This window comes from Emydura macquarii, unplaced genomic scaffold (genome assembly GCF_026122565.2).
Source record: "Emydura macquarii macquarii isolate MOO-44397 ecotype Brisbane River unplaced genomic scaffold, CSIRO-AGI_Emac_v2 contig_3345, whole genome shotgun sequence".
Classification (NCBI taxonomy): domain Eukaryota; kingdom Metazoa; phylum Chordata; order Testudines; family Chelidae; genus Emydura; species Emydura macquarii.
The window spans coordinates 3,989,062-4,016,888 of NW_027133482.1; the positions used below are offsets into that span (position 1 = coordinate 3,989,062).

The 27,827-nt window shown below is 51.0% G+C and overlaps 1 protein-coding gene across 3 annotated transcripts in view; it reads left to right on the forward strand.

The window, feature by feature from the left end:
• The window catches only part of RAB11FIP5 (RAB11 family interacting protein 5), a 93,900-nt gene that overhangs the window by 25,117 nt on the left and 40,956 nt on the right, over nucleotides 1-27,827 (forward strand). For all 3 annotated transcript variants that reach the window (XM_067533664.1, XM_067533663.1, XM_067533665.1), the window contains exon 2: nucleotides 26,576-27,033. In XM_067533664.1, coding sequence (XP_067389765.1) covers nucleotides 26,576-27,033 — 458 coding nt within the window. The remainder of the gene's footprint in view (nucleotides 1-26,575; nucleotides 27,034-27,827) is intronic.

The following is a 27,827-nucleotide window of genomic DNA, read 5'->3' on the forward strand; positions in this document are numbered from 1 at the left end:
AGACTTCTAAAAGACTTCGCTCCTTTCTTGGAAGGGAGAGGCAGAAGAAAGTCATGTGCAGACTAGGCCTTCCTTAAGGTTGTGGCCAAACATGGGTCTGGCGCTAAATGCGTGATGAAATTAATTTAAACTGGAATTTGCTGGAAACCTTCAGGTTTTCGTGTTACACAAAGAAAATGTGGCTTAGATAGTAATTGTTGGAGTGACAACTCGGCGAGGCAGGTTTGCCCTATAGTTTTAGGATGGAGACCACTTAAACTTCCTTTCTTTGGGGATGAGATTGTCGTGGTATCTCTGCTTAATGTCCTTGGAATTACACCATTCATCACACAAATGGAATCTCTGCAGCTGATTCAGTTTTACCTAGAAAAGCAGCCCAGCGGAGGAGTGCATGAAAGGGAATAATTCGGGTGATTTCCTGTTGAGCTGCATGTCTTGCTCTCTTTTCTTAATTCATAGTTGTCATAACTCAGGCCTGTGATCCAGTCAGGTGGTCTTGGAATACAACATGCATGATTCATGACCTAGAGCCAGTTACAGTATTTACGGATGTGATGAATGAACAATTGGTGTGTGGCCTATTTATTAGCAAAGCGTGGTTTTAATTTGCAGTGCTGCTTTGTTTTTAAAGCTGCGTAGAGCACTTCGAGTTATGTTCCCCCTAGAGAAGAGGTATTTTATTTTGTATTTCATAAGAACTCTTGATGCTGGGATTCACTTCGAGTCCGTATCTTCACGTGCAGCATTTCTGCCTTCCTGAAGTCCTTTCCCACTGTCAGCTGGATACGGTATTCATACAGCGCTTTCCTTGTTTGTGCAGCGGTTTGAACATTAATCTTTGCCCCTCAAGTAACACTGCTGCATATTTTAAATGGCTGCCATGTTCTTCTCCGGCGGGTGGGTGCACTAAGTGAGTCATGAAGCCGTTCTTCTGTAGCAGTCCGAAACTGCCAGAGTTCTGAGTAGCTGCTGGGAAACTGCTCCCCATAACTTGTCTTCAGCTTCTTGAGACAGTTGTGAGCAGCAGCAGAGACACTGGCACTGTCTGCAGACTGCCTGCAGCATTTCATGTGTGCAGAACAGGTTTTGCAACCGTCTGTGCTTGGAAGGTTAGCTCTTGAAAATGGGGTTCACGGTTTAGGCGTGCCATTCGCTGCAGGGCTTGGAAAAAGGACAGTGGGGCTTGGTTTGCATTGCTTCGTATTTAATGCATCCGTTTTACAGTGTGCTTGGCTTCTCGTTTTTTCCTCTTCCTTTTGGAAATTCTGTTCCATTGTCGGTTAAGCCCTTCCTGTCGCCTGGCCTTGAGAACTGGTAGTGGTTAGATGGAGGAGGTTGGAAATGCAGAAGTTGAGCCCTGAATCGCTGTAATGAGGACAGATGGCTCTGGTGTCTGTTCTCTGATGTATCGTGTCCATTAGGAATCAAGATCGGACGTTGGTTGCAATGAAACTGCCTGATGCTTGGCAGTGGGAAATAGGCCTTTACTGCAGAGCCGAGATGTGTTGTGTCGATTAAGTGGCGTGTAACGCAGGTGGTGGTGGTGGGAAGAGGATGGTATTCATGTTCCTTGTCTGCTTGTGCACTGGAAAGACTAGCTGAACAGCTGGTCCCATCTGCTGCACTGTACGGCCTTGCTCGGCGTAGTTATCAGGTCTGCTGATGGCAGGGGTTTGAAGCCGTGACACGCTTGGTCGCCTTTTCTCTCCCTGGAGCAGCAAGAGCTCTGTGGTCCGTTCTCTAGGTCCGGAAGCTGGTCGGCTTCTGCCATGTGTCTTGGTGGGCAGTTCATTTCCACTTGTTCCGCTGCCTCCCTGACCCTGATTCTCCTCGCAAAACTTCACTATTGCAGGCCCAGCTTGGCCAGTCACGTGGAGCTTCTAATGACACAGCTGCAAAGATACATGGGGCAGACGGCTCTGCGTGGCTGCCCTGCGCCCTTCGCTGCAAGCCGCTTCCGCCATTGCCTGCTTCCTCGTGTGCCTGTGTCCCACTCCAAGCTGGGGTAAGGGCTTTGCACGGCTGCCCAGGGCTCGCCCTGATTCCTGGATCTCACCGTCCCGTATGCTTGGGACCCGCCTCCAGGAAATCTTTCCTTTGCACCCCCTCTGTGTAGCTCCCTGGCGCTGGCTGCTGATTGCTCACCCGAGGTTGGTTTAAGTTAGACGGTAAATGCCTTCGTGATGGGATGGGGAGGAGGGCTGGTTAATGGTTGAAGCAAGCCTCTGTTTTGCTCTCTGTTCGGGTCCAGTGGCACCGACTCTCCTGGCTAGAGTAGTACCGTAGGTGGTCACATGCTGACCTGTTGTTAATTTGGGGTCTCTTGCTGGAAAGCTTTTTGACTCTACGTCAAGTGAAACATTAACTCGTAACTTGCAGGCGGGCACGGAACGGGGATTCTGGCGGGCAGTTTGTGTTTGTGCAGCTTCACCACGCAGCTACTTCTGCCAAAGCCCTGTTTGTGCTGGGTACTTCTTCCATGGCTGCTTGTGCTTTAGACTGAGACATATCTATAGAGAAAATCCTTGGTCTGTTAGATGTAGGGTAGCCTTATAAGGGGAGTGAAGGAAGTGCTATTGCTTGAGTCATATAGACAAGGTCACCATTTAATTCCCAGACGGTGAAGACTGGGCATGTTAGAACAGCACAGGGCGAGGAGTAGCGGGCGTAGGATGCTCTTGGGTGGATTGACTTGGATCTACGTGGGTTCTGTTCCCAGGCTTGCAAATCACCTTGCCTCTCTGCCTCAGCTTCCTCACCTGTAAACGGGGATTTTATTTCAGGGGGTGTGAAGCTTTGATGAGAAGGCTGAGTTGGCCCAGGGTCGTTAGCTGAAGCTGCTGTGTAAGCTGATGCCGTTTGGTGATCATGTGCCTTTCCTGGGGTTGGTACTTCATGCTTTTGACTCTTCACATAGATTGTAAGTGACTGCAACAGCGGCATCTCTCAGAACCGGGGGAGCCGGACGCTTGCCATCTTTTGTCTTTAGCTTTCCCAAGGATCTGCAGTAGCACGTTCTCTTCCCTCCGTCCGTTGGGTTACTGCAGCCCAGCAGGGGAGTGACCCATTTAAAAAGGGAGCCCATCTCCTCAACTGCTTTCATTCTCGGAGTTGCACAGACCCACCCATATATGGACTGCAGCTCACGCTTGCAAGACCCCGCCGACTGGGTAGGCCCATAGACTAGCCACACCAGGACCAGTCAAGAGCAGAGTTAGCCCTGAAGCTCTCGGTGCTGTGTGTTTCAAAATGCTCTTTGGCTCTTGCTCAGTCTTCCAAAGCAGAGGTGGAAGTGCATTCTCTTCTGGGCCTGCAGGCCCCTGGGGTGAGTCCTTCTGCGGGATTTAATAAATAATGCATGATAGCACTTGGTAGCTAAGGATTTTCAAGCACCTGGCAACGCTCTCTGCCTAAGCTTCCGTGCTGTGCTCATCTTACACAAACTGATACCCTTGCTAGGTGAGCCTGTGTGGGATGTGGTTTCTTCCTTGCTTTTCCCATCTCTGGAGTGTTTTGTCTCTTCTCCCTAGTTTTCGTGTGTCTAGGGTTATGGGAAGGCTAAGTGGAAGCAGTGAGATTTGGGGGTTCTGCAGATTAGTAGAAGCAATCAGCATGGTCTTGGCTGGCTGCTGAGAAAACATGGTCTCCCACTCTCAGAAATTCAGTCTTGGAAGGTTTGATAAGCTTAGTGCTTATCCATACGAGCACTTAGCTCCCTGCAAGCTGGAGTGTAAGTCTACCCTGCACGAGCCTCTCTGTGTGCACCCAGCTGCAGCTCACTGAAAGTTCCCTGGCTTGCTTGAATCTCTACCCCTGTTTCAAAGTGGGGTAGATCAAAGTGCACTGTGGAACTAATAGCATACGGTGGCAGGGTCGCATGGGCATTTAGTGCGTGGCAGGTTTACACCGCGGCTTGCAGTGAATGAGGTGTTCATACAGACAATTCCTTAGTCCTTGCACCACCGCCCCTGCAAAATGAAACGCTTAGTTGCTAAGCGGCTTGTCCAAGGTCTGTGCAAATCAGTGGCAAGGTTGGGAGAAGTCTCCAGAATTGGTTCCCAACTCATTGACCACTGGGACGATGCTCCCTCCCTAGAATGCTGGGTGTAATTGGGGTAGATTCTTGTGCTTGAAGGACTTGGCATTTAATAGCCTTGACCCAGGCCGCTGTTGAAGTCCTACAGCAACGAAGGGCTAGCGGAAACTCTCTTCAGCTAGCTGTGTCACACGGCTGTTGTATACCTTCTACCCACTCACCGTTGAGAGACAGCACCACTAACACCAGTATGTTCTGAGTGCTCCGTTTCCATGTCCATATCCTGCAACCTGGACACATCGTTCCTGCTTTAAACCTGTTCTACTGAAAAGCAGTAAGTGGTGGCCTGGCCAGATTAAAGCTGGAGATGAATAGCTTCACCCCATGCATCTAATCTGCTCAGAGCACACTTGAATCCGCTGCCATCTAATGCTTTCTAAAAACGACTCGTATTTCAGCCATTCTCAAAGGAGCGTTGAGAGCCACAAATCCTTTCCATCTGGCGTTATCTGCCCGTTCCTCTCCTAGCTACGAAGAGCAGTTTGTGCCTCGCAATAGCCTGCGTTTCTATTCCTTCCATGCTTTCAGCAGCGCCAGAGGTTTGACTTGCAAAAAGTGAGATCTAAAAACAAAAATGAAATGAACCTGTACTCTGGAAAACTTCCCCACCGGATAAAGCAGCCTGAAATCAATCCCATAAACCAAATAACTCCTCTGGGCTTGTTTCCTTCTTACGCTTTTCCTTTAAGCTAGTCTAGCTGTTGTGTTATTGGTCATTTCTTCTGTAGGGCTTTAACAAGCATCTCTTCTTCAGGTAAATAGTATCTGCTTTAGTAATCTCATTTAGACTCCTCTTAAGAGCCCAAGCCTGCCACTCAGAAGTCAGTCGCATATTATTAGGAGGATGAGAGGCAGAGCGGTGTGAAGAACTAACCCCCAAGCTGTCCCCAGATGTCTTCTGGATTTCCCAGGGCCATCTCTTCTGTGTTCTTTGGTTATAAGCTTGTTGGCTTTCCTTTCATGTAGTTGTGCAGCTCTGAGCATGTCCATGGGGGAAAAAAAAACCCCATGGTAAAATTTTAAAAATGGGGCTTGGGTGCTTTGCAAAAGTGCCGTAGGCTCGTAGGGCCAGATTTTGAAAGGCAGACATTGAAATCTGGCCCTTCGGCTATTGCGTCGCTCTTGAAAATGGAACTCGGCACTTCTGCAAATTTGTACCCCCTAAAGCTTTAGATCAGGCAGCAGTGTGCCCTGGTTGCCAAGAAGGGTAACGGCATATTGGGCTGCATTAGTAGGAGCATTGCCAGCAGATCGAGGGAAGTGATCATTCCCTTCTGTTCAGCATTGGTGAGGCCACATTTGGCATATTGTCCAGTTTTGGGCCCCCCACTACAGGAAGGATGTGGACAAATTGGAGAGAGTCCAGTGGAGGGCAGTGAAAATGATGAGGGGGCTGGAGCACAAGACTCATGGGGAGCAGCTGAGGGAACTGGGCTTGTTTAGTCTGCAGAAGAGAAGAGTGAGGGGGGATTTGATAGCAGCCTTTAACTACCTGAAAGGGGGTTCCAGGGAGGATGGAGCTAGGCTGTTCTCAGTGGTGGCAGATGACAGAACAAGGAGCAATGGTCTCAAGTTGCAGTGGGGAAGGTCTAGGTTGGATATTAGGAAACACTTTTTCCCTAGGCAGGTGGTGAAGCACTGGAATGGGTTACCTGGGGAGGTGGTGGAATCTCCATCCTTAGAGGTTTTTAAGCTGCGGCTTGACACAGCCCTGGCTGAGTTGATATTAGCTGGGGTTAGTCCTGCTTTGAGCAGGGGGTGGGACTAGATACCTCCTGGGGTCCCTTCCAACCCTGATCTTCTAGGATTCTATGATCAGGTAAGCCGGCTATGGGGGAGGAACTCACAATCTCTGAACTGAGGCAGAGCTGGGTTACATGTGGCAGATGTGCAGACTTCTGGCACTTGTTGAATATAGGCATGGAAATATCAGGCACCCAAGTCCATTTTTAACAACTCTTGTAGGAAACGTTCTCTCTGGGATCGTTACAAAGTCACTCTTTGAATCCCCCCCCCCGACCACGTAGGGAAGGAGGGACGGCACCTAAGCCACTGATATCCTACTCGTGGCCCACGAGGCGCTGGGTTGTTTCCTTTGAAGGTGACTGTGATGAGAACTTGTATTTGATTCTGAACTGAAAATGTGTTCCTGGAGCCAGGCCCTGGAACCGTGAACTTTAGTGTTTGAATCCTCCGCAGCACTACAGGGAGGACGTGGCAGTCTGAGCTCTGAGTGCTCTGAGGAGCTGCCGTGTCTCTCTCCTCCTGCAGCTGCTCGGCAACTCGCCTGCGGCATCGCAGGTGAAAAGAGAAGAGCTTGGGCTGTTTCCCTGCTGTATTATGGGAGCCTGCGGGAGAGGAGCTAGGCTGAGTCTGGGGAAATGGCTGATGGGACCCTCTTTGGAGTAACGTTTGGTCCTGGGGCTGAGAAGACTGGACGCTGCTGCTTTCAGTGGAGCGTGTTTGAGGGCTTGGGAACCACTGGGGACTTCGTTCTACTTCAGAGTGTAAAACGGGATTCCCTGTTCGCACCAGATGGGCATGAAGATGGAACTTCTTCCAGGAGTTCATGCCCCCAGAATTGAGGCACGTTGGTGGGGTGAGGTGTAGGGCAGTCTGCTGCTCTGCCTAACTCTGTTGTCCTAGATGGCTAATCCAGCAGTTCTTCATGTGCACTAAGTTCACCTAATCTAGGGTTTGTCTACATGGGGCTGTTCCTGACTGATTCACTATTCCTGATTAGCACCATGCATGGGCTCTCTTATTCTGGAATAAGAGTGCCTTATTCCAAACTTGTTTAAAACCACTTCCCAAGTAGATTAGCTAATTTGGAATAAGGTAGTTTAATTCTGGAATAACAGTGTCCATATACACAGTTAATCAGGATTAGTAAATCCACTTCCAAATTCATGCTTTACCTTATTGCAAGTTAACTTTCATGTGTAGACAAGCCCGTAATGAAGCCTGGGGGGTTTAGTGGATAGCGTATGGGATGGAGAGTCAGACCTGAGTTCTAGTCCCAGCCCTGACACTGACTCCCCATGTGACATTGGTCAGATCACTAACTCCTGCCTCAGTTTCCCCCCTTTGTAAAATGGTGGGGGATTGATCTCCCTTTGGAAAGCACTTGGAGATCTTCAGGTGGAAGGCGCTAAAGTACCAGGTATTAGTGTGTGTGCTCACGCGTGTATATTTGTTATATATGTATAATAACTATAGGGGAAAATGACTGCAACTGAAGTCTCTGACTCCTCCAAAATGCTGAGGAGAGAAATAGCCATCAAAGCAGCAGCTGTCTTGTAAAATTGCTGTTCTTGGTCAAATAGTGCCCTGCCAGCATAACAATAAAACAGCTGAGGGTGGTGATGCAAATGGGGATTTTTCCATAGGCCTACCGCCAGAGCCTGTTTCCAGCATCTGCAGCCACGTCCGGGAACAGCATATCACTAGCACAAAGGGTCGTATGAGCCAAAGAGAAATTGGTGAAAATCATCAGATAAAACACAAAAGTGCCAGGATTCGGCAGTGAGGGAGAGCAGACCAAAGCAGTGTCCGAGAATGGGGTTAGAAGTGGCCATGCCTTCTTTAGATCACTGTCCACTGTCACGTGATGTCCTACCGTGAGATGGGTAAAGGGCTGCACTAAAAACATTTCTTGGTCTCTGATGTTGTTAAGAGCATTCAGAAGCTGAGACATTCTTGATTGAGTGGGTTGGAAATACCAGAATGTGAGGTCGTTAGGAAGGCTTATATATTCCTCAGTGCCACGTCCTCACTAAAACCAATCTGTGTGGATATGCTGCATGAGCGTCCCTGAGGGCACAGGAACGGTTGGAGGGATGGTGATTGTTTCTGTCAGAGCAGGGTTGGATAGAATCCCTCGCCTGGAGGGTGTATCTGCTCAAAGGGGACCCACAAAAGATTCCTTGTAAGCAGGAGTCGGGCCATTTTTGCTTTGTCCTTGGTCTTTTATACAAGGAACTGCAATCTGTATTTAAAGAAAAAAGCAGAAAACGTGGTTTTTACCTTACAAATGACCTAGTTGGGTCTATTTTGGGAGATGTGGCCTGTGAATATTTACCAGTCTGTCTCTCCCCCGTGTTGATTAGGCATAGGAGTTAGGTGTTTAAAAAACTTCACCTGGTTCTTTTAACAGTTTGAGTAGAAGTCCCTTGTCTTCCCAGTTGCTTGTCTTCATGTCTCTTGAGATGTCCTCCTAGTGGTCTGGCAGGTAGAAACTCAGCGGTTATCTATGCACTCACTGGTGGTGTAGACGTGTTGGTCCCAGGATATTAGAAAGACAAGGTGGGTGAGGTAGTGTCTTTTTTTGGACCAACTTCTGTTGGTGAGAGAGACCAGCTTTCGAGCTACACAGAGCTCTTCTTCCGGTCTGGGAAAAGTATTCAGTGTCACAGCTTGTCGTCTCTGTCAAAGGTAAAAAAAACAAGCAGGAATCTGCTTCTTTGACAAACCTGTCTGTCTACAGAAACACAACAGGGCATGGGCCCAATCTCCCCCACCCGTCCTTCGCAGGTCCTCTTCGATCGTGTGTCTGAATCAACGCTTCAGCAGAGCCAGCCATCTCTGAAGAGACTCTGAGTTCTGTTTAATGCCTGAAATAGTAGCTAATGTAGTAGCAAGAGAGATTACGAAACATTGGGCTTGGTGCAAGATCTGAAGCCTGAACCGAAGTCCGGCTTTAGGAAATAGCAACTGCTTGATGGCTCGTAAGTTCACTGACTGGTACAGGAACTTGGCAGAGACACTGTATTGTTAAAACACTGGCATTCCACGACTCCCCCGACACATGGTAACTGCAGAAACACAATCCTGGCAGACAGCACATGTGTTCCCCGCACAGAAATACAATACAGGCAGGCAGTACAAGCCCTCCCCAAAATACCGTAGGGCATAAACACCATCATGAGACAGCACAGAGACATGCTGACCTTAAGATAGTGGAGGCAGGAGGATGGATGAAGATGTGCTTGATTTGGAGGCAAGGTAGGGCGCAATAGCCGACGTCGGAGATGCAACGTGGAACTTGTTTGTATCCGGGTATAAGAAAGGGGTCCCAGGACAGTCATCTTTGTCCGGCCTAGGAGGTAACGGAAACTCTCGCCAGTCCATTGTAACGAGCATACACATCCTAGTGTGCCTGTGGCTCCTATGGGGCGCTAGCTCCGTCGACAATAAACCTGGCCGAGTGTCTTTGCCGTCGAACCGAGTCTGTGGTTATTCACGGGCAGCGCTAACGAGGCCTGCCGATTTGGCTAGCGGCAGAAGCTGAGACGGCATTCAGAGAGGAACTCCCACCCGCACGCACGCCCCACACCCCCCGACGACAGCTAGCGCTGGTCTAAGAATGCCTCCCCGGCTTTGTTCATAGTTTAGTCGTCTTGCAGTGGGGAGCGCTGTCTGCCCGAACAGAAGTGTAAGGGGGGAAGCAGAACGTGGGTCCAGCTTCACAGCCCTGCTGTGTGGCTTTGGTATTAAGTCTGTATCTAGCAAATGGCTCACATCTGTAAAATCAGTGTAAAGGGAGTGAATCTTGCACTCCTGGAAGTGAAGAAAGAAACCAGAGTGTAATCATGGGCCGTGCAGGTGCCCTTTTCCCCAAACAGGGCACTTGAGTTCTGACCAGCAGAGCTCCTGGTGCTTACATTATTGGTCAAGAACTTAAATATACAAAGTTCTGGTTCCCCGTGTGCTGTTCTTCGTCACTAAGGAGCCTGATTCTCAGCCGGGTTAATGGGAGAGACAGGTTCTCATCACCTCTGAAAATCAGGTTCTACGTCTTGCAGCCAGGCACTCTTAGGAATTCGCCGATGACCGGATCTTCTGCATACTGCTGTGAGGTAAGATGGTGTCTCGTGTTCTAGCTGGGGAAACCGAGGCCCAGATTTGAAGTGACTTTCCTTAATGCACAAAGTGAGTTACTGAGCTAAAAAGAGAACCCAGGAGTCCTGCGTGCCAGGCCCCTCCCCCCTCCCAGCTCTAAACCAGGAGACAATGCTTCTTGCATAATCAAATTCTAACCTTGTGCAAGGAAACAATGAGTTTCCTTGAATTTATTATGGTGAGCGCTTAATAGCACTCTTGCCTTTATAGCTTGATGTATTGTCAAGTTTGTCAGCCCGGGTGCTTAGCAGTAAGGGGAAAGCATCGATCCGTGTCTGTCACGCTCCCAATTCAACCAGCCTCTCCGTGTTTCCCTTAGCTCCTTTATCTAGGTCACTTACGTAAAGCAGAAAAACGGCAGTGATCCGAACGCTGACCCTGGGAGAAACTTATACTCTCAGCACCCGCCAATGGATTAGATCCCCTTTAATTCTTGATGCTCTTCTTCTTTTGCCAGTTGTTTTTTGTTCTCTGTTAGGCTTTGCTTCCAGCAGCTGCCTGTGAACAACTTGGCCTTATATCAGACACAACCGTGCCTGGGCAGCCAGGGGAAGGCAAGCCCCGCGGCCCCTCCGGGAATTAATAAGGATTGAAATGACCAGAGTTGTCAGCGCATCACTGTCTTGTCTGTCTCTCGCTCCTGCCCCCCCAGCCACCGGGCTCCTTTAAAACAAGCTTTGTGTTTGAAAATAGCTTCTTGTGGGGAACTCCTGCCCTTGATGTGTGCCCCAGGAGGTCCCTGGGCTTCGGTGGGATTCCCGGGGTGTAAAGAAAGGTGGACTTTGGTTCTCTACCTTAGTGTGCCTTCTGTCCTGTGTATGATCCACTCTGGGTCGGGTGGGAAAGGGAACTAAATGATCAGGGAGGAAAGGTGGAGATGACTTGGGGGGAGGGGGGTCAGTAAATGCCCTTGGGGTCCCTGAGCTGTCAGTCAGCCAGATGGATTGCACGCGGGATGCCCTTTTTTCTTTGATCACTCATGGCGCCTACCCTACAGCGAAGCAGGGGAGCCTGGGCGCTGGCGTCCATAGCAGTATAAGGAGTGATTTTTTCAGTAGTGTGGGTGAACGGGCGTCCTGCTGGCTGGGCCTGGGTGTGAGATGCCACGGCACTTCTCATGGCAGGAGGTGTTTGGGTTGTCCTCCGTGCCCGAACTGGCCCTCTCTCGATTCCCGTCCGGTCCCAGCATCTCGCCGGTGGCTAACCTGATCCCCACGCAGTGTTTGTAGAGGGCTCTGGGATGAAAGGGGCTGTGTAAATGACTAGCTCGGTACTGCAGTACACTGTTATGGCAGCAGGGGTGGGGAGGGCCATCATGGAAGCAGCTCAATTGTAGCCCCAAGTCTACCGGGACAGAGCTTTGGAATCCGGAACTGCACCAGTGAGGGAGGTGCGGGGCTTTCCCACCATTCCAGCCTCCGGACCCGTGTCCTCGTCACAGCCGCGCCTTGGTCTCCAGGGTCCCCCTGCTGCAGTGGATGGACCGGACTGTCTTCTAGACACCGCCGGGAGATGCTCACTCTGCCACCCAGCCTTCTGCCCGTCCCTATCCTCTCCCCTCCCCTACGTCTGTGCCTCAGTTTCTCCTCTTTGCCGCTCCATCCCATCACTGTTCCCGCCGACAGCCTCTCCCCCATGACAAGCTTAGCAAAGAAAACAGAACAAAAGGCAGATGGTTTGGGGGGAAAAATAAAGGGCCAAGAGGTCAGAAATAGGCTGTGGATTAAAAGCCAAGAAACAATAAATTAAAGTTTGGGCATAGGCAGCAGTTAAGCTGGTATGAAAATAAATAGGGGCTTAGGCAAGGGTTAAAATGAGCCATTGATTAAGACTCCGAGCCATCCACTTGTGTCCCCTAACGAACAGGTGGTTACACAGCCGATCCTGCTGCCCTCACCCTTCCCTGCTGCTGTTCCACCCATTGCATCTTAGACGGTGAGCTCTATAGGGCAGGTCCTGTCTTCCTGTACATTTGTACAGCGCCTAGCGCTATGGGGCCATAGTCTTGGATGGACGCTATGGGAATGCCCAGTAACTGACCCTGAGTCAGATAGGAAGGGCGAGTTAGGGTATGCCTCCACAGCAAAGAAAAACCCGTGACTGGCGCATGCCGGCTGACTTGGGTTTGGGCTGCGGGGCTGTTTCACTTCTGTGCAGTCTTCCGGGTTTGGGCTGGAGCCCGAGCTCTGGGACCCTCCCACCTCGCAGGGTGCTAGAGGCCATGCTCCAGCCCAGACATCTACGTAGCAGTGAAATAGACTGAGTCCAAGTCAGCTGGCATGGGCCATTTGCCGTGTAGACATACCTTCAGTGGACAGGGTGCTGGACTGGGACACGAGGCCTGGGTTCAATTGCTGGGTGGCCTTGGGCAAGTCACTTAATCTACCCTGTGCCCCAGTTCCCCCTCTGAAATTGGACAGACCATTTCCCTACCTCTCCGGGGTGTTGCGCGGATAAATTCCATTCCCTCTTCCTCCTTCCCACGTGGAAGGATTTGGTGCAAGCAAATGTACAATAACATCTCTTCGCTCTCCAGCCAGGCCGCAGCAGAACTTCCTCTGGTGAGCCAGTCTGACTTCTCTCGTGGGTAGCGTATGGGATAGCGGACCATGCTGGGGGACGCTAGTGTTCCTGGTACACGCAGTGTCTTAGGGCAGGTCTGCACTACTCATTTACAGCTGTGCCGCTGGAGCTCTTCTGGAGACAGATGCGCCAAGAGCCGGTGGCGGAGAGCTCTCCTGTTGCCTTAGCTACCGCCTCTGGTGGAGGTGAGGAGTTACTATGTCGACGGGAGACGTTCTCCTGCCAACATTGTGCTGTCTACACTGGCGCTTAGGTCGGTAAAACTACATCGCTCGGGGGTGTGGATTATTCACAACACTTGAGTGACGTAGTTATACCTAAGTAATGTTTTAGCGTAGACCAGGTGTTGATTTAAGTCACAGTCATCAAAGCAGAGGAAGCTCAGGAACTGAGATTCTCTGATGTATCCACTGCAGTCAGAGTGGGCCTGGGTGTTTCTTTCCCTGACACACTATTCCCTACGCATCACTGCTTATCCTGGCAGATCCCGGCTGCGGTAAGTGCAGAATAGATACTGCTCTGTTTTTATCTTCCCTCCAAACCCGCCTCTTGCCCCCCTGTCCTGTACCGTCTGCTGGTCCTGTTCACTTTCAGCCAAGGTGTGTCGCTGGGGAAAACGGCAGCGGTTGGGTCGAATGGGGCCTTTCATTGTAACGGGCAGTTGCATGTGGTGGAAATGCTGTGCAAGTTTGTTCAGGTGACCGTGATTTTGTCCAGGCTTGAAGCGGGTTGCAAGTGGGGTGGGTGGAAGTCTGTCTAGATCAACACTAATAACCGCTATTGGCTGGGTGAGACGGAGCTTGGTCTGCTTACAAAACAACGCAACAGATCGGGAAAGAATAGTCGTCCGAAAGCCACTCCCGTGGGAGACAAACTGGGTGATTCAACAGGCCTCCTGTCGCCTTCCGCTTTGCACGCTTCGGTGGCGTCTTGGCTCTGACCCTCTCTCCTAGCTGTGCGGGCTGTGAAGCGGGCTCGCTGGGGCAGAGACCTCGCTTCACTTCATCCCGGGGGCTGCTTCCAGCAAGTGTCCAGCTTTCTATCCAGGGAGCACGATTGCCCTCTGTTTCCTGAGGTGTTTCCTCTGTTTGCAGCCCTGGGAAGGGGAATAAAGCCAGTTCTCGTTGCAGGGTGCCCAGGAGAAGTCTCTCTCCTCCAAGACATGAAAGAGCCTCTGCCCTTTTTGTGTGTGTGTCTGCTGCCGGGGGCAGATCACCACAACAGGGCTGGCAGGCACCACAACACGTCTCTCAGGGCAGCTTAAATCCTCCCAGCGCTGCCTCAGCTGTAGGGTTCCCAGACGCAGGCGCGCACGCTCAGGAGGCATCGTGGGCACCGTCGAAGCCCGTTTGATATGAGATCCCTGTGGATTGAAGCCGTCGGCCGAGCCCCCTCACGCCAGACCTTGCTGTGAGTCAGAGAAGCCTCCCGACAGCTGCATCATTCTCTGGGTCCCTGGGTGTCGCACGTTCCTTTGCTCGCTCTTTGTCCAGCTCTTCCCAGCGTGAGGAACTGGCTTTGATGGGAGAGCTGCCCTGCAGGGGATGTAGCGGGAGGATCACCCACAGGCCAGGCTCTGTGGTTCTGCAGACCCTCAAGCCAGCCCCGGGGGCAGAGGGCTGTGAACAAACAAGGAGGGAGGGGATTAGGATGGGCCCAGCGAGGGGAGAGGGTGCGGAGCAGGTGTGGCTAGCTCTGCTGTCTGGCTGAGAGCAAACATGTCGCTTCCCAGGCTCCAGGAGAAACCTGGGAGACTGTGGGTTGAAGAGGAAAACCTGTCTGGCGTGCGTTTGGGTTTTTTTTGAGGACCGTCTCATGTTCTGGTCTGTGCTCTGCTGTCCCAAAGACGTTAGGGAAAGTGGCAAGGAGGGAGGCCTACGAGTGGCCCCAGAAGGGGGCTGAAGCGTGGCCAGTTGTGTTCCTAACGCTGCCTGTAGCAATGGGAATCTGTCCCAAGATACGGCTGTGCTCCCAGCAAGTGAGGACAGAGGGTCTCTCCTTATGCAGGCTGGGATGTATGAAGTTACCTCCACAGGCAACTTGTTTTGGACCCAGATGTTGTCTCAGGCACTCAGAGCAGGCGGGAAGCTTGTGTTAAATTCACTCCTGAGCTCTCCCAGCCCCGAGGGGAGATTGCAGGAAAGCTGGGAGCTCCCAAACCCCCCCCACCCTGGGACGGCTAATCTGTGTACGCAGGGGTTTTGAGCTCTGCTCGGTTTCCACCGTGTACGTCTCAGTGGTCAGCAGCATGGAAGGGAAACTGGCCCCTCACCTGTTAAGATCTCATGCACCCCTCCCAGGTTGTGGGGGGACGACCCCTCGGAGAGTCGGCTGTAAGGTCACCAACAAACTACAATAGGGACTCACATAGGTGCCGAGTTCTGTGCGGGCCCCAGCACCCACCAGTAAAAATAGGGGGTACTCAGCACCCACTGGGTCTGGCCTGGCCAGCAATCAGGTGCCCGTCAGGCATGGTGCTTCACAACCCATCAGCTGAAGGTGCTGTGAACAGCCTCCCCCGGCCCGTGGGGCTGTGAAGCGGCGTCCCCACCCCACCCATCAGAAAAAAATTAGTGGGTGCTTAGCCCCAACCGGGCTGTGCCAGGAGCGGGACTGGCCACTTCCAGCTGGGAGGGGATGCTGTTGCAGGCTGCTCTGTGCAGAGCGCGCAACTCTCCTGGAGACCCCTTGCCTCCCCCTTCCGCCCCAGGTCTCGCCCTCCTAGTCTCGCCGGCTGGCCAAGTGCACCTGGCCGAAGGCAGGCCAGCCCAGCCCAGCCCCCCTAGAGCCCACACCCCACAGCAGTCCTGCCCGGGCCGGCTGGGACTCTGCCCTATGAGAGCCCAGCCTCCACTGAGCATCCCCCACTCCCCGTCCAGGCTGGCTGCTGGGGGAAGGGGCCAAGTGAACTGGAGTCACCCTCCTCTCCTGCCGTGGCAAGTTTCCGGTTCATTTGGGCCCCAGTCCCGGAGCAGGGAGGGGGGAAGCTGCCTCCCCCAGCCAAGCCCCTGCAGGCAGCCGTGGCACTGCAGAGCAGTGGCCGGGAGGGACCAGGCTTGGAAGCGGCTCCCCCGAAGCCTGGGGTGAGTGCAGAGGACAGGGTCAGGAGCGGATGCTGAGGGACGCTGCCACCTCAGCTGTTTGCAGGAGGGAGGAGAGGGCGCCAGTAGCTCCCAGGGCAGTCGATTCCTGCTGGAACTAACCTGGCCCTGGAAATAAACGCTTCCTGGTTCTTGAGTGCAAGGCCTGGGGTCTGATCGGGAGGAACGGGGGCGAGGGGAACATCCCTCCTGTATGAGCCCAGTTCACAGGCTGCGTGAGTCTAAGCACTGATCAGTTTCAATGCGTCCCAGTCCCGCCTTCATTCACGGCAATAAACAGTGCGACCGACCTCCTGCGTGGCGGGGAACGGACCCCTCCGAACGGGGAGTGCGGTCCCTGGTGGGAACCGCTTGGTTCTCCGACGCTGCTGGCAGGTGTGGCGCCGGCAGCTTCTCCCATCTAGCCCTGCCCTGGGTGGGCCAGCTGTGCGGAGGAGGGGACGCCTGGACCGGGGTTAGAGTGCTGGGATACAAAGGTGCGGGACCGCACGTAACAACCTGGCCAGGAGAGACTCTTTCACCCTGCATTGGCCCCTGAACAGCTACCAGTGTAACTACTTCCCAGCCGTAGGCAGGTACCACGCACCTCATGCTGGAGGAGCTGTGTCCTATCGACATCTTGTGTCTGTGGGTCCCTGGGAGTTGCCTTTATTCTGTTTGTATAACACCCCATGTGGATGGTGCTCTGCAAAACCTGGGGGAGCCGGGAACTTTTAATCTAAACTAGACAAAAGACAGCCAAGGGTAGAGGGAGGCTGGAACACCAGCTTGGTGTGAATTGTGTCTTCTGTCCTCTCCAAGGTGTGGTGTCGGTAATTGTGATCATGTCAAGGGCTGGGTCAGGTTATTGCAGGAGGCAGGCGTGAGCGATGGAGGTAGGGAACTGGTGAAGTTGCTTGTTGCTCGAGGCCTAGCGGGGTAGAGTAGTAAGAGGCCTAGAGAGATGCGTGGAAGAAGAGGTGGTGGTGCTGGGAGAAGATAGCACGTGAGTTGGGCGGGGGCGAGTGTAAAGGGAAGTGAGGGACCAGATTAGATTTTGCGTGTGAAGCAAACTGTTGAAGGGGTGGACGTGCGCGCTGTGGGGAGCGTGGGGGGCACGGTCATAAATGACTTGAGAACACTGAACTGTAGCTTGCACCGCCTGATCTCTTTGCTGGTTGGCACGAATCTCAGTCAAACTCTGGCCTCATGGCGCCTGAGCTGGTCATAGAAAACGGTTCCACCGCAGCGTTGCATACTGATCAAAATCTGGAGCTGTGTGTAAATTCTGGTTTGCGATGGGAGGGGGAGCGGATGATCTTGAAAAACATCCACTTTATTTTCATATTCCTCTTAGATGCCCCGGTTGGGGATTAGACCCCACTGTGCTAGGTGCTGCACAAAGAAGTAAAGATGGTCCCTGCCCTAGAAAGCTCAGAGGCTACAATTGACAAGATGCCAAAGATAGAAGAAGTGGACAAAAGAGGTGTGTGTGTGTGTGGGGGGGGGGAAGAATGGGGGACGATGACAAAGTAGTAATAAAAGAATATTGTTACAATGGCAGTGATAACTGTGCAATTACCCTGCTTTATATTTGCTGCTGTAAGCCAAGAAATGTGTCTTGATCCCAGTAACAGAAACAAACGCAAGCCAGGTTCCTACATCTCTAGTTAGTTTCTTCTTTAGATTCTTGAGCAAGATTCTGTGGCGTTCTGGTTGCAAACACTCTACCGGAAATGTTTGCTCCAGAACTGTTTCCACTGGAATTTTGTAAAAAGGCGTGACAATGTTTAACACGCCCCCGCATTCATATGGTGCCATGCATTTATAGAGCACTTATAAACAGAGTGCTCAGATGCACGGGTTCCTACTTCCAGGAGTAATCCTTGCTGATGGGAGAGGAGATGTGTCTAGGGAGATGTCCCCTCTTCCATTCATCTTCGATATTAATGGAAGCTTTTTTAAAAAAACCCTGAAGGCTGAGTTTGTCGTATTTGATTTAACACTGCCCCCTTTAAATACAGTCAGCTAGTCACTGGGATGCAAGCCAGATTTTATTTCTGAAATTGCCAATTTATTCTACTATTTATGTGTAAATATTAAATTACGAAGTGTGTGCAAGTCACAGAACGTTCATTACAAACACCCTCCTGTGGTAGCTAGAGGGGTGGTTTTTGCTAGGGCTGTATTTATATTAGTGAAAACATGCATCTTGTGTCTAGGGATATTTAAGTTTAAAAAATACCTGCATCTGATCTCAGATTAATTTTAAAGGACCATAACATAAGAGACGCAGTGGGAGAAGAGATCTTACGTTACTAGATAGCTAGTAAGTTAAAAATATGAGCCATATTTTAACAAGATAAAATCTGTCTAACCTCAAGTCGGTATATCCAATCGCTTTTTATGATGTTCTTAAAAATTACTGGTAAACTCTTTTCCTGGTGGTGTAAAACTAATCAACCCACCATTTCTCTGCCTTCGGTTGCTGCATCCTTTCAATTTGTCTGTGCTTTTTCCAGTTCCTGCTTTCAACTGAGCTACTGGTGAATAAAAAATTTGCTTTGGCTGTGGTGTATTCCAAACAGTATTTCCACCATCCTCTTAATGGAAAGAGTGAGTCCCCTGTCACTGGTTTCTTAATAGCTTGTTGGCATGAAACTGAACGGTTTTCGGGCTCTGTTTACGTCTGTGAGCTCCGTGCAGGGGGCTGTTATTTCTCTAATGCATTCTCTCCCTCTCCCCGTTATTTGCCAGCTCAAATGCTGTGTGGGATGGATTCTAACCTGCGGTGTCCAGATCTATTAAAAGACTGGAACGCTGGCGCTACCAGGCTCTGGTGTAGCCTGCTCAGAGCTGGGATGGGTGTGGAAGGGCATGTATTGAAAAAGGAGGGGCGTCGAATGAGGAGTGTAAAGAAAGGAGGAGCAACAGAAATTATGAAGATGATCAGATTGATTGACTTAAGCCCCAGCCTCATTCCCGCTGAACTCGGTAAGAGTTTTCTCTGGCTTCACTGGGAGACGAATCCGGGGCCCTGAATTAGGAGAGCTGAAGAGAGCTCTCCGATGAACGACAAGCAGAGTGCAAGGATCTGTGACATCATGAGGTGTACGGGGCAGTGGATCGGTCTCCCAAAGAAAGTGCCGGGAGCCTCACTGGTTGTCACTTTAAAATGAGACCAGAGAAGTTGCTGGAGGATATGCCAGGTATGCAGTCCTGTGCTGGCTGTGGGACCTGCACTAGGTGATCTTGCCCGGTGAAGAGAGCTCCACCAATGAAAGAGAGAGCTGGGGGAGGAAGCTAGGAGTTCCTGAGATTGAATGATCGTGGCCCTGCTGCATGGCTTTGGGGAAAGTAACATCATCTTTCCCTGTGCCTGAAAGGGCAATAAGAATACTGCTCCCACCCGGGCGGCTGGGAGAGTTCACTGAACTAATGTGTGCACATCAGGTGTCCCGTGCTATTCAAACAGGAGACTTTGCATAATGTAATCGCCATCTTTAACTTGTGCATGCTGGAAAAATCACAAGTGGAGAACTTTCCGATCACCTATAAACTCTAGTAACCCTCACACACACACACACACACCCCCGGTCTGTAATCTAGCACATTGCAGCTGCAGATTTCGAGGTGCGTTAGAAGGCGGTAAACGTAGGAAACTGAGGCACGGAGGTAAAGTGACTTGCCCAGGGTCATGCTTCAGGGCAGTGGCAAAGCTGGGAGGAGACTTCATATCTCCCGACTCTTCCCTCCACTAACTTAAATTAGTCAAAGTATTTTTTTTGTTGTTGTTGTCACGGTGCTGTGCTTTGGTAACAGGAGGCGTGGTGTGCCTGTGGCCCCGGGCAGACAGGCCTCCTGTTATCAGTCCTGCTGAGGCTGTAATATAATATATCAACTTCATTCTTTCCTGCCATGCTGGAAAGGATGCAGACCTCTGGAAAGTTCTCTCTTTCCACAGGGGCTTTCCATAATTAGGCTTTTAAAAAAAATATTTTTGCAAACACCCTATCAAGAGGAAGGCGGCATTGCTCAGTTTGCTTCCTTTTTGTGTGGGCCTCCCTGTATTGAAGTAAAGGGACTGGTCCTACGGTGGTGAAATATACCTGGTTTGTATAGCCATCCCAAGGATCCCAAATGCTGGGCCTGATCATGCAACAAACTAATTTTTTTTCTCTACTGTGCTTAGTCATCTAATGCAGTGTTTCTCACCCTTTTTGATAAAAGTGGCTTGCTGCTATTTTAGCTGTGTCAGGGAGAGCTCAGGGACTGGTGCCAGTCCATAGACCGGTCGTTGAGAAACACTAATCTAATGCATTTCCCTTGGCCAAAATAGAAGTGGTCCTTGCAGATCATTTTCTAGTGCTTTGTCCAATCTAGCTTTTAAATTTCTCAAACGATGGGGCATCCACCCCTACCCTTGGGGTCACGTTCCACAGCTTGATGATCTCCCTATCAGGAACACAATACTTCTTGATATTCAGCCTGAATTCCTTCCCTTTCTCGCCCTGTTCATTTCATCCCATTGCTCCTGGTTACGCCCTGGGACTCTTCTAAATTTTGCTCCCTTCTTGATGATTCTGCACTGTCTCCAAATGGCTTTTAACAAACTGATGCATGATCCAGTTGGAATATATTTTTCCATGAGACTTTGTGGAACATATTTGTAATTTTATGCCTACAAATGTCTTGACTCTCATTTTTTGTGTGGAAAACATGGCAGTAAGAATTGTTCTATCCTATGTTCCTGAAGGCCCCAGCAAACTTTTGCGTGCTATAACGTTTTCAGATTTCCTCTTGACATATCAAAACAGAATTTAATAGTTCAAAAACTAATCTTCTTGCTCAAACGAAGGTAATTTGAGAGAGAAATCGCAACTTTGTGTAAAGTCGGAATAAAATGTGAAAACAAAATGTTGAGATTTTAGAGTCTATAAAAAAAAAAAAAAATTCCCACACAGCCCATCCCTCCTGGCGTCTTGTTTTGGATTTGAGCGCAATACTGAATTTCGGATGCTGAACTACAGATAGTCGGTGGATGGAAGATCTCACTGTAGCAAGTACTGGACCAGTCTGACCCATTTTAGCTTGTGGGATCTAATGGGATTACATCTTTTGACTGACTGTAAATTTTTGATTTAATTTGTCAGTGCCTCTTTAAAATTAAGCTAGTGAAATTTGCAGATGATTCTGTCTGTCTGTTTTCAAGATGATGCTAATTATGCTGCTTCCCACTTAATGAATTTCATACCAATATCTCAGAGCGTCTTAAATCTTTCCAAGACATTAACTTCCTAATGAGGTAGACAGAATTCTGTCTAGCTTATGAATGGGCAGACTAAATCGGTGATTACGTGATTTGCCCAGATCACAAAAAGTCCATTGCAGCGCTCAGGATGTAACTAGCTGTCTTTGTGGGCCACAAGCCGCGCTCTGCTTTTTCTCCCGTAGCAGCCTTGCAAACCAGACTGCCCCTTCTGTAGCTTACAGTTCTGCGGCTCCACATTTCTTTCTGCTTCCAGTCCTCAGCCCTGCATGTTCTGAAAGTGATCAGCACAAGATGAAGTCTATAACTTTGGGCTTTCAAACTTGAGCCTTTCCTTGGGTCGGAGCAAAGAGGAACACTTGGCTGACGACCCCAAATGCCATAGGAGCACTCTTGTAAGTTGTATGTTCAAGCCATACTATAATACTTGTGTTTATGGTGGCTTTAATGGGCTCCAGCAGTGGATCGGTTTGCAGACTGTTTTGAGGGTGGAATGTTAGTGCAGTTTTTGTTTCTTTCACCCACTGAGAGAGAGTCTCCCATATGCAGTAAGACTATCGAAAACCAGATGCGACTCCTAGTTAATAGTTGCCTTGTGATATTGCTCTGTTTAAAGGGACCATCCGCCACAGAAAACACCTCCAGTATTTTTAATATAATCTAAGCAGTAGATTTTCAAGTTGGCCATGCAAAGAAGCATGCACAGCTGGGGTGCCTGGTGCGCTAATCAGATACAGGGCTTAAACCCCAAAGCACTCTAACGAAGTGGGATAGTTCGTTAATATCCCACTTTAAAGATAGCTAAGTGGCTTGCCCAAGGGAGACCACACTGCAAGACAGTATCCGAGTCAGGAATGGTACCAGGGTATCTTGGCTCCAAACCCCATGCTTAGTCCACTAGACCAATGGTTCTCAACCAGGGGTACGTGTACCCCTGGGGGTACACAGAGGTCTTCCGGGGGGTACATCAACTCATTTAGAGATTTGCCTAGTTTTACAACAGGCTAAATAAAAAGCACTAGCACAGTCAGTACAAACTAAAATTTCATATGGACAATGACTTGTTCGTACTGCTCTATATATTCTACACTGCACTGTAGATACAGTATTTTTATTCCAGTTGTTTTGTTTTATAATTAGATGGTAAAATGAGAAACTAAGTCATTTTTCACCGATAGTGTTCTGGGGCACTTTGGTATTTTTATGTCTGATTTTGTCAGCCAGTGGTTTTTAAGTGAGGTGAAATGTAGGGGGAAGCAAGACCAATCCGACTCCTGAAAAGGGGTACAGTCACCTGGAAAGTAGCCTGCACTAGACCAGATGTGGCAAATGTGGTCTTAGACATGGGTGAAACATTTCAGCCGCAGTTTGAGTGACTAAATACAATCCTAGCCCTACCGGCACTTCTGATACCAGGCATTGGTTTGTTCTCCACGGACCATCCCTTTAGACCCACAAAAGCAGTGACTTGGAAGCATTTCCTGCCTGACTCTTAGAATGTGTTTTGAGCGGAGGAGGTGAGGGGTAGGCGAGTAGTTCTGAGTCAGTGGCTGTGTACTTTGACCCGTCCCCTGCTGCTTATGTAATCTCACCTTGATGGACGTTGAAATGTCCGAGTCAGTGCACAAACCTCTGTTGCATGGAGCCACCGACTGTTGAGGAACGCTGGAGTAGCAGCGGAAGGCCTACAGGAAGGTGATCGGTCAGGAAAGGAACCAAAAAAACAACCTGTCAAATGTTTATTCCGAGGTGTGGGTGGTTTTGGTTTTTTGAAGTGCAGTTTAGTAGTTGTTTAAGGATCGGTTGATGAGCTCAGACCTAATCTACACAGGCCAGTGGGGAAGGCACCGATCCAGTGTTTAGACCCATTCCTAATGAACTGTTCACATCCTCTCTCTTTGTGTATCCCAACAGGGCTGCCAGTATAGGGGTAGGTAGCAGATGCAGAGGCAGGCGTTTGGGGAAGGATTTACCTATGAATCTGCGAAGGCCGGTATTCTTCTTCTGGCTGTATGTGGGCTCTGTGTTCTCCACACTGGCACATTACCCCGATCTTGGTTGGAGTTTGCCTGAAGTGCATCCCATGGCTCCTAAGGGGCATCTCGGGCGCCCTTGTCTCAGCAGTGGAAGGGAACGCGCCTTTAAAATAAGGCTATTCTGTCCTGTTACGTCACCAGCGCTTCTCTGAGTGCTGGCGTTGTGGCTGGCGTTGCATGAGACGGGAAGACAGTCAGACCCTAAGTACCTGTGGTTCGAAGTTAGGCCTGGCCGATACAGACTGAACATTAATATCCACTAAGAACAAATGCCTTTTGAGACAGGGACTGTGCCTGATACTCTGTCTGTCTGAGAGGTGCCTAGTGCTGTAAAATGAGTATAAGGCAGTACATGCTAAGCGCGCAGAAGGGAATACATATTGCACCTTCTCTCTCCGTTGCACGGAACTCTGCTTTGAACCGTAGATCAGTGAGTTCTCTTATTTCAGACCGAAGTAAGCGTGATCCCGTGTGTTACTGATGCATGAACGTTTTCCCTCTTTGCCGCTCCCTGAGGCCCGTGGTTTGTGTGGTATTTAAAGAGCCCCTTCAGCAGATTTTGTTCAATGGCGCACGGTCTGCTTTTTGCGAGTTCCTGACCACCCTGTCACTGCAGGCTTGCGGCCACGCTGGGGCGAGGGGGGTCTGCCGTGCCCGGGCCATTACCCCACATGCCTTTCGAGGAGGTTAGTTGCTGGGTGTCGTGCTCATTCCGACCGTGGGACGGACTGCCTGTGAAAGCATGAGGGGGAGCGTGAGGGGAAGACGCGTGCTCGTCTTCTGTCCGCGGAGTGCTTCGCTGTTGTTGCTGGGCCTTTCATTACACAAGGGAGTCTTAGGGTCTCTACACAGCAAAGAAAAACCTGTGCCTGTTCCGTGCCAGCAGGCTCGGCCTGCGGGGCTGTCTCACTGCCGTGTAGACTCCCGGACTTGGGCTGGACCCGAGCTCTGGGACCCTTCCACCTTGCAGGGTCCAGCGGTCTACGCAGCAGTGGAACAACCCCACAGCCTGAGCCCCGTGAACCAGAGCAGGTGTCAACACCTTGCTGAGACCATCTGAGCACTGTCTATACCTGCGGCTTAGCACCTGTGCAGCTCCCTCCCTCCCATTCTGTGTGGAGGCACCCTTCCTGGATCCTTCATGCCCGTGAGCGCTCTGTGACACGTGGTCCTTCTGAGCAGAGTCAGCAGGTGTTCGGGGGAAAATGCAGTGCTGATGTTTTGAGGCTGTAGGCTCAGTTTGCATTTCTGCCCCCGTAAGGGTCAAATGCAGCCCAGGTAAATTGTAATGGCGTAATTTTACTTCGACCTATGAAATAGAAACTAGAAACTTACATGCCTCCCCCAAACCCATCCGTGGCCCCACGAAGTCGCGGGAGCTCCTCGTCAACCTCCCCCTAGCCCTGGCCAAACTGGCCATCTACACAACCAGGGAGAGGAGGTTGGCCATGGGGGGTGCTCTGCAACTGTGGGCCCTACTTCCATTCCCTTGTGCACTCACGCATCCGGGCAGAGTTCCTCTGGGCAGCGTCCGCTGGCTCCCTTGACACCTTCCGGGAGCAGTGGGCGCTGTCCGGGGTTCTCTGCTCGGTGTCCCCTTCCGGCTCCCTTCGTTTGAACCTGTGACCCTCACACCCCTTCCTGTTTTTTTCATTAGTTGTCCCAAGTAATCAGTTGCGTTCCAGGCTCAGTGGCTCCTCCCCTTAGGCTGGGGGAGGGGCCTTTAGCAGTGGGCGGGCTGGCGCCCGCCCACTTCCTGGTTTGCAAATAGATAAATACTTGCTTTGTTTCATGCAGACCCATATTTCACTTGGATCTTAAATTTTACCAACGTGGGCTTCCCTGGGTAAGCCAGGACAGTCATGAGTGGGGAATCGGGACTCCTGGGTTCTATACCCAGTTTGCTCACTGTGGTGTTGACCAGGTCATGGCACCTCTGTGCCTCTCTTTTGTGATCAGTAAAATGGGGATAATTGTGCTGACCTGTGAAGCACTCAATCTCTAGGGGTGGGACATGCTATGTAATTAAGCGGTGGTGGTGGTGGTGGTGAACTTTTCTTTATAATGTAGGAAGCTCCTCTGCTCACACACAGTTAAACCAACGTAGTGATAATTACTAGAAGGCACCACCGGCAGCACCATGTTTCAACTGAGATTTTAAATGGAGGGTGAGGAGATGGGGCAGAGAGATGGATTCGGGGCAAGGTGCCAGATGGCAGTTTTGCTCCTTTTGGCTTGGGAGGAGCAGCTCCTACTGTCTGGTGCGCTATCTGCTTGCAGGCCCTGCAGGTGCTGGAGCCGTCCAAGGAGTGAGGATAGAATTGATCCACTTCTCTCTTGCTCTGTCCATACAGCTGGTTGCCCAGCTGCTGATTCTGTCTCTCTCTGGATGCGTGCGTGCGTGCGTGCGTGGTGGGGGGGTTATCTATGCAAGTGAGTGGATTGTGCTGACTTCCATCATTAGCGTGTCCCTGGGAATTTCATTACCTCTATTTCTGATGTGGCAGCCGGGGGAGAAATGCCGCTGGCAGTTAGAGGAGGGGGACAGAAGGAGCCACATGTCTCTTTGTTCAGGATGGGTGGGAGGAGAGGGTCCAAGTGCTGCTTTCCCTCCCCATCATAGCAGGGAACATGGCAGGAGATGCAGGTTCCAGATACTCCTCTCTTAGTTCTGCTGCTCCTTTCTATAGTGGGTTTCTCTTACTACGAACTACTGTAAACTTACCACCCTTGTGAGCTAGGTCAGGGGTGGATGGGGCTAATTTCCACCGCCACTGAAACCCAGCCACTTCTTGGGTGGAACGAACGTGGCAGTGGTCGAACAGTGCACAATGCTCCATCCAGCTGAAACTGCGCACACGAGAGAGAGAGGGCGGTTGAATGTAATTAGCAGAGCTAGGAGTTTGACCAGCCGTTTGTTTACCATCACCACTTTGAAGATATCATTGCACCACTTTAATGGATGGAAGGGACCCCAGGAGGTATCTAGTCCAATCCCCTGCTCACAGCAGGACTAACCCCAACTGGCTTCCTCTTACCAGCTCACCCCCAACTGCTTCATCATGGCTCCACCCGCTGGTGGTGGGCTGGGACTTCGGTCCTTTGTGGAGAGAAGGCACTGGACTGGGGCCAAGAGACCTGGGTGCTGTTCTCATCTCTGCCAGGAGACTTTGGGGAAGTCGCTTTTCCTCTCCGGGTCTCTGCTTCGCCACGTGTAGAACAGGGGTCAGAAAACTGGCCGCACCGCGCGAAGAGGGTGGCGAGGGGTAATTCACCAGGTTCCTTGGGCACGGTGCAATAGAAGGGCAGGTTGTGTCCTAGGAGTAAACTCAGACCCAAACCCGCTCCAAGGAGACAGGGCTGAGAGCAGCTAAGCCACCATGCACCAGGGCTCCCTGGCTTGTGAGAAGGGGTCACAGCTGAGTGTGAGCTCAGGAAGCAGAAGAGCAGCCGGTTTACGCTGCCTTAGTGACTGGGTGCTCTCCCCAGAGGAGTATGTCAGCTGATTCACGCGCACCCGATGGGTTCTCTCTCCCTTCTCCCTCTCAGCGCTTTCTGGCTCAGCTGTGGTTCTTGGGGATAACAGGCCCTTCTCCCCTCTTCTCTCCAGGTGGCACAAGCTTCACTCGAAGGCCGGGAAGAAGGAGAAGGAGCGAGGAGAGATCCAGGTCACCATCCAGTTCACCCGCAACAACCTGACGGCCAGCATGTTCGACCTGTCCATGAAGGACAAGCCCCGGTCGCCCTTCGGCAAGCTGAAGGACAAAATGAAGGGGAAGAAGAAATACGACTTGGAGTCCGCCTCCGCCATCATCCCCAGCAGCACAGGGGCCCTTGACATGGAGGAGGACTACGAGCTCGGCGGCAAGAAATCCAAAGGCAAGGGGGGCTTCTTCAAGAACAAGCTCCGCAAGTCCTCCCTGACCCAGTCCAACACCTCGCTGGGCTCCGACAGCACCGTCTCCTCCGCCAGCGGGAGCCTGGCCAACAGCTTCGGCATAACCGCCAACGTCCCCGAAGTAACCAAATCCCCGAGCCGACACAGCAGCCTGTCCACAGAGCGCTCTGGTAAGAGGATGATGCTTGTCATCACTAAAAAGGGGGCTGCCGAGGGGACTTTGGGTGCAGTAACTAGTTGCTCGCTGGAAGGAGGTGTCCTTTATAAGATGCTTTCTCCGGTGAGACCACTGAAACTTGAGTGGTGGGTGCTGGCATGAAGGTGCCGGTAACGGATGGTGGCTGGAGCTATTCTAATGCCAGGTTGACAGACCTGGAGATTGAAACCCTCTGGTTATGCACAGCACAGACCCTAGCAAGGCAAAATTCCCCCACAGTGCCCGCCAGCCCTCGGGGAGGTTCCTCTCCACAGCTCAGAGTGCAGCTGAAGACCCAGCTATCTTCAGCTCATGACAACTGGTTCTGAAAGAGTGGAATAAACTGGAATAGTTGCATCCTTCAGCGGGTGTCGAATGCACTCCTGGGGGTCTAGTGAATCCCATTTGAAAGAGAAAATGCCCCCCCATACGCTCCTGTTAATCCTCTGGGAGCTGAGGTGGGGGAATTGGTGTCTTGTAACATACGGATGCCAGGAGCTGCGTTCTAAGCTGTCCCAAAAGCTCTTACGCGTCCCTATGTTAAAGGTTTGCCGTGGATCCGTTTTCCCTGTTCATTGTGTCCCACAGAGAGAGTCCCATTCTACCCCTCCAAAGCAGGCTGCGAGCAGCTGATGTCTTCCCAGCAGCAAGCCTTGAACGCCCAGTGGTCAGGAATGGAGCATTAACCTCACGCTACCACGGCGCCTCTCCTGTCTCGTGGAACTTTTCAGGCTTGGATGAAAAGTGTCCGAGGAGAAAGTGGCTGGG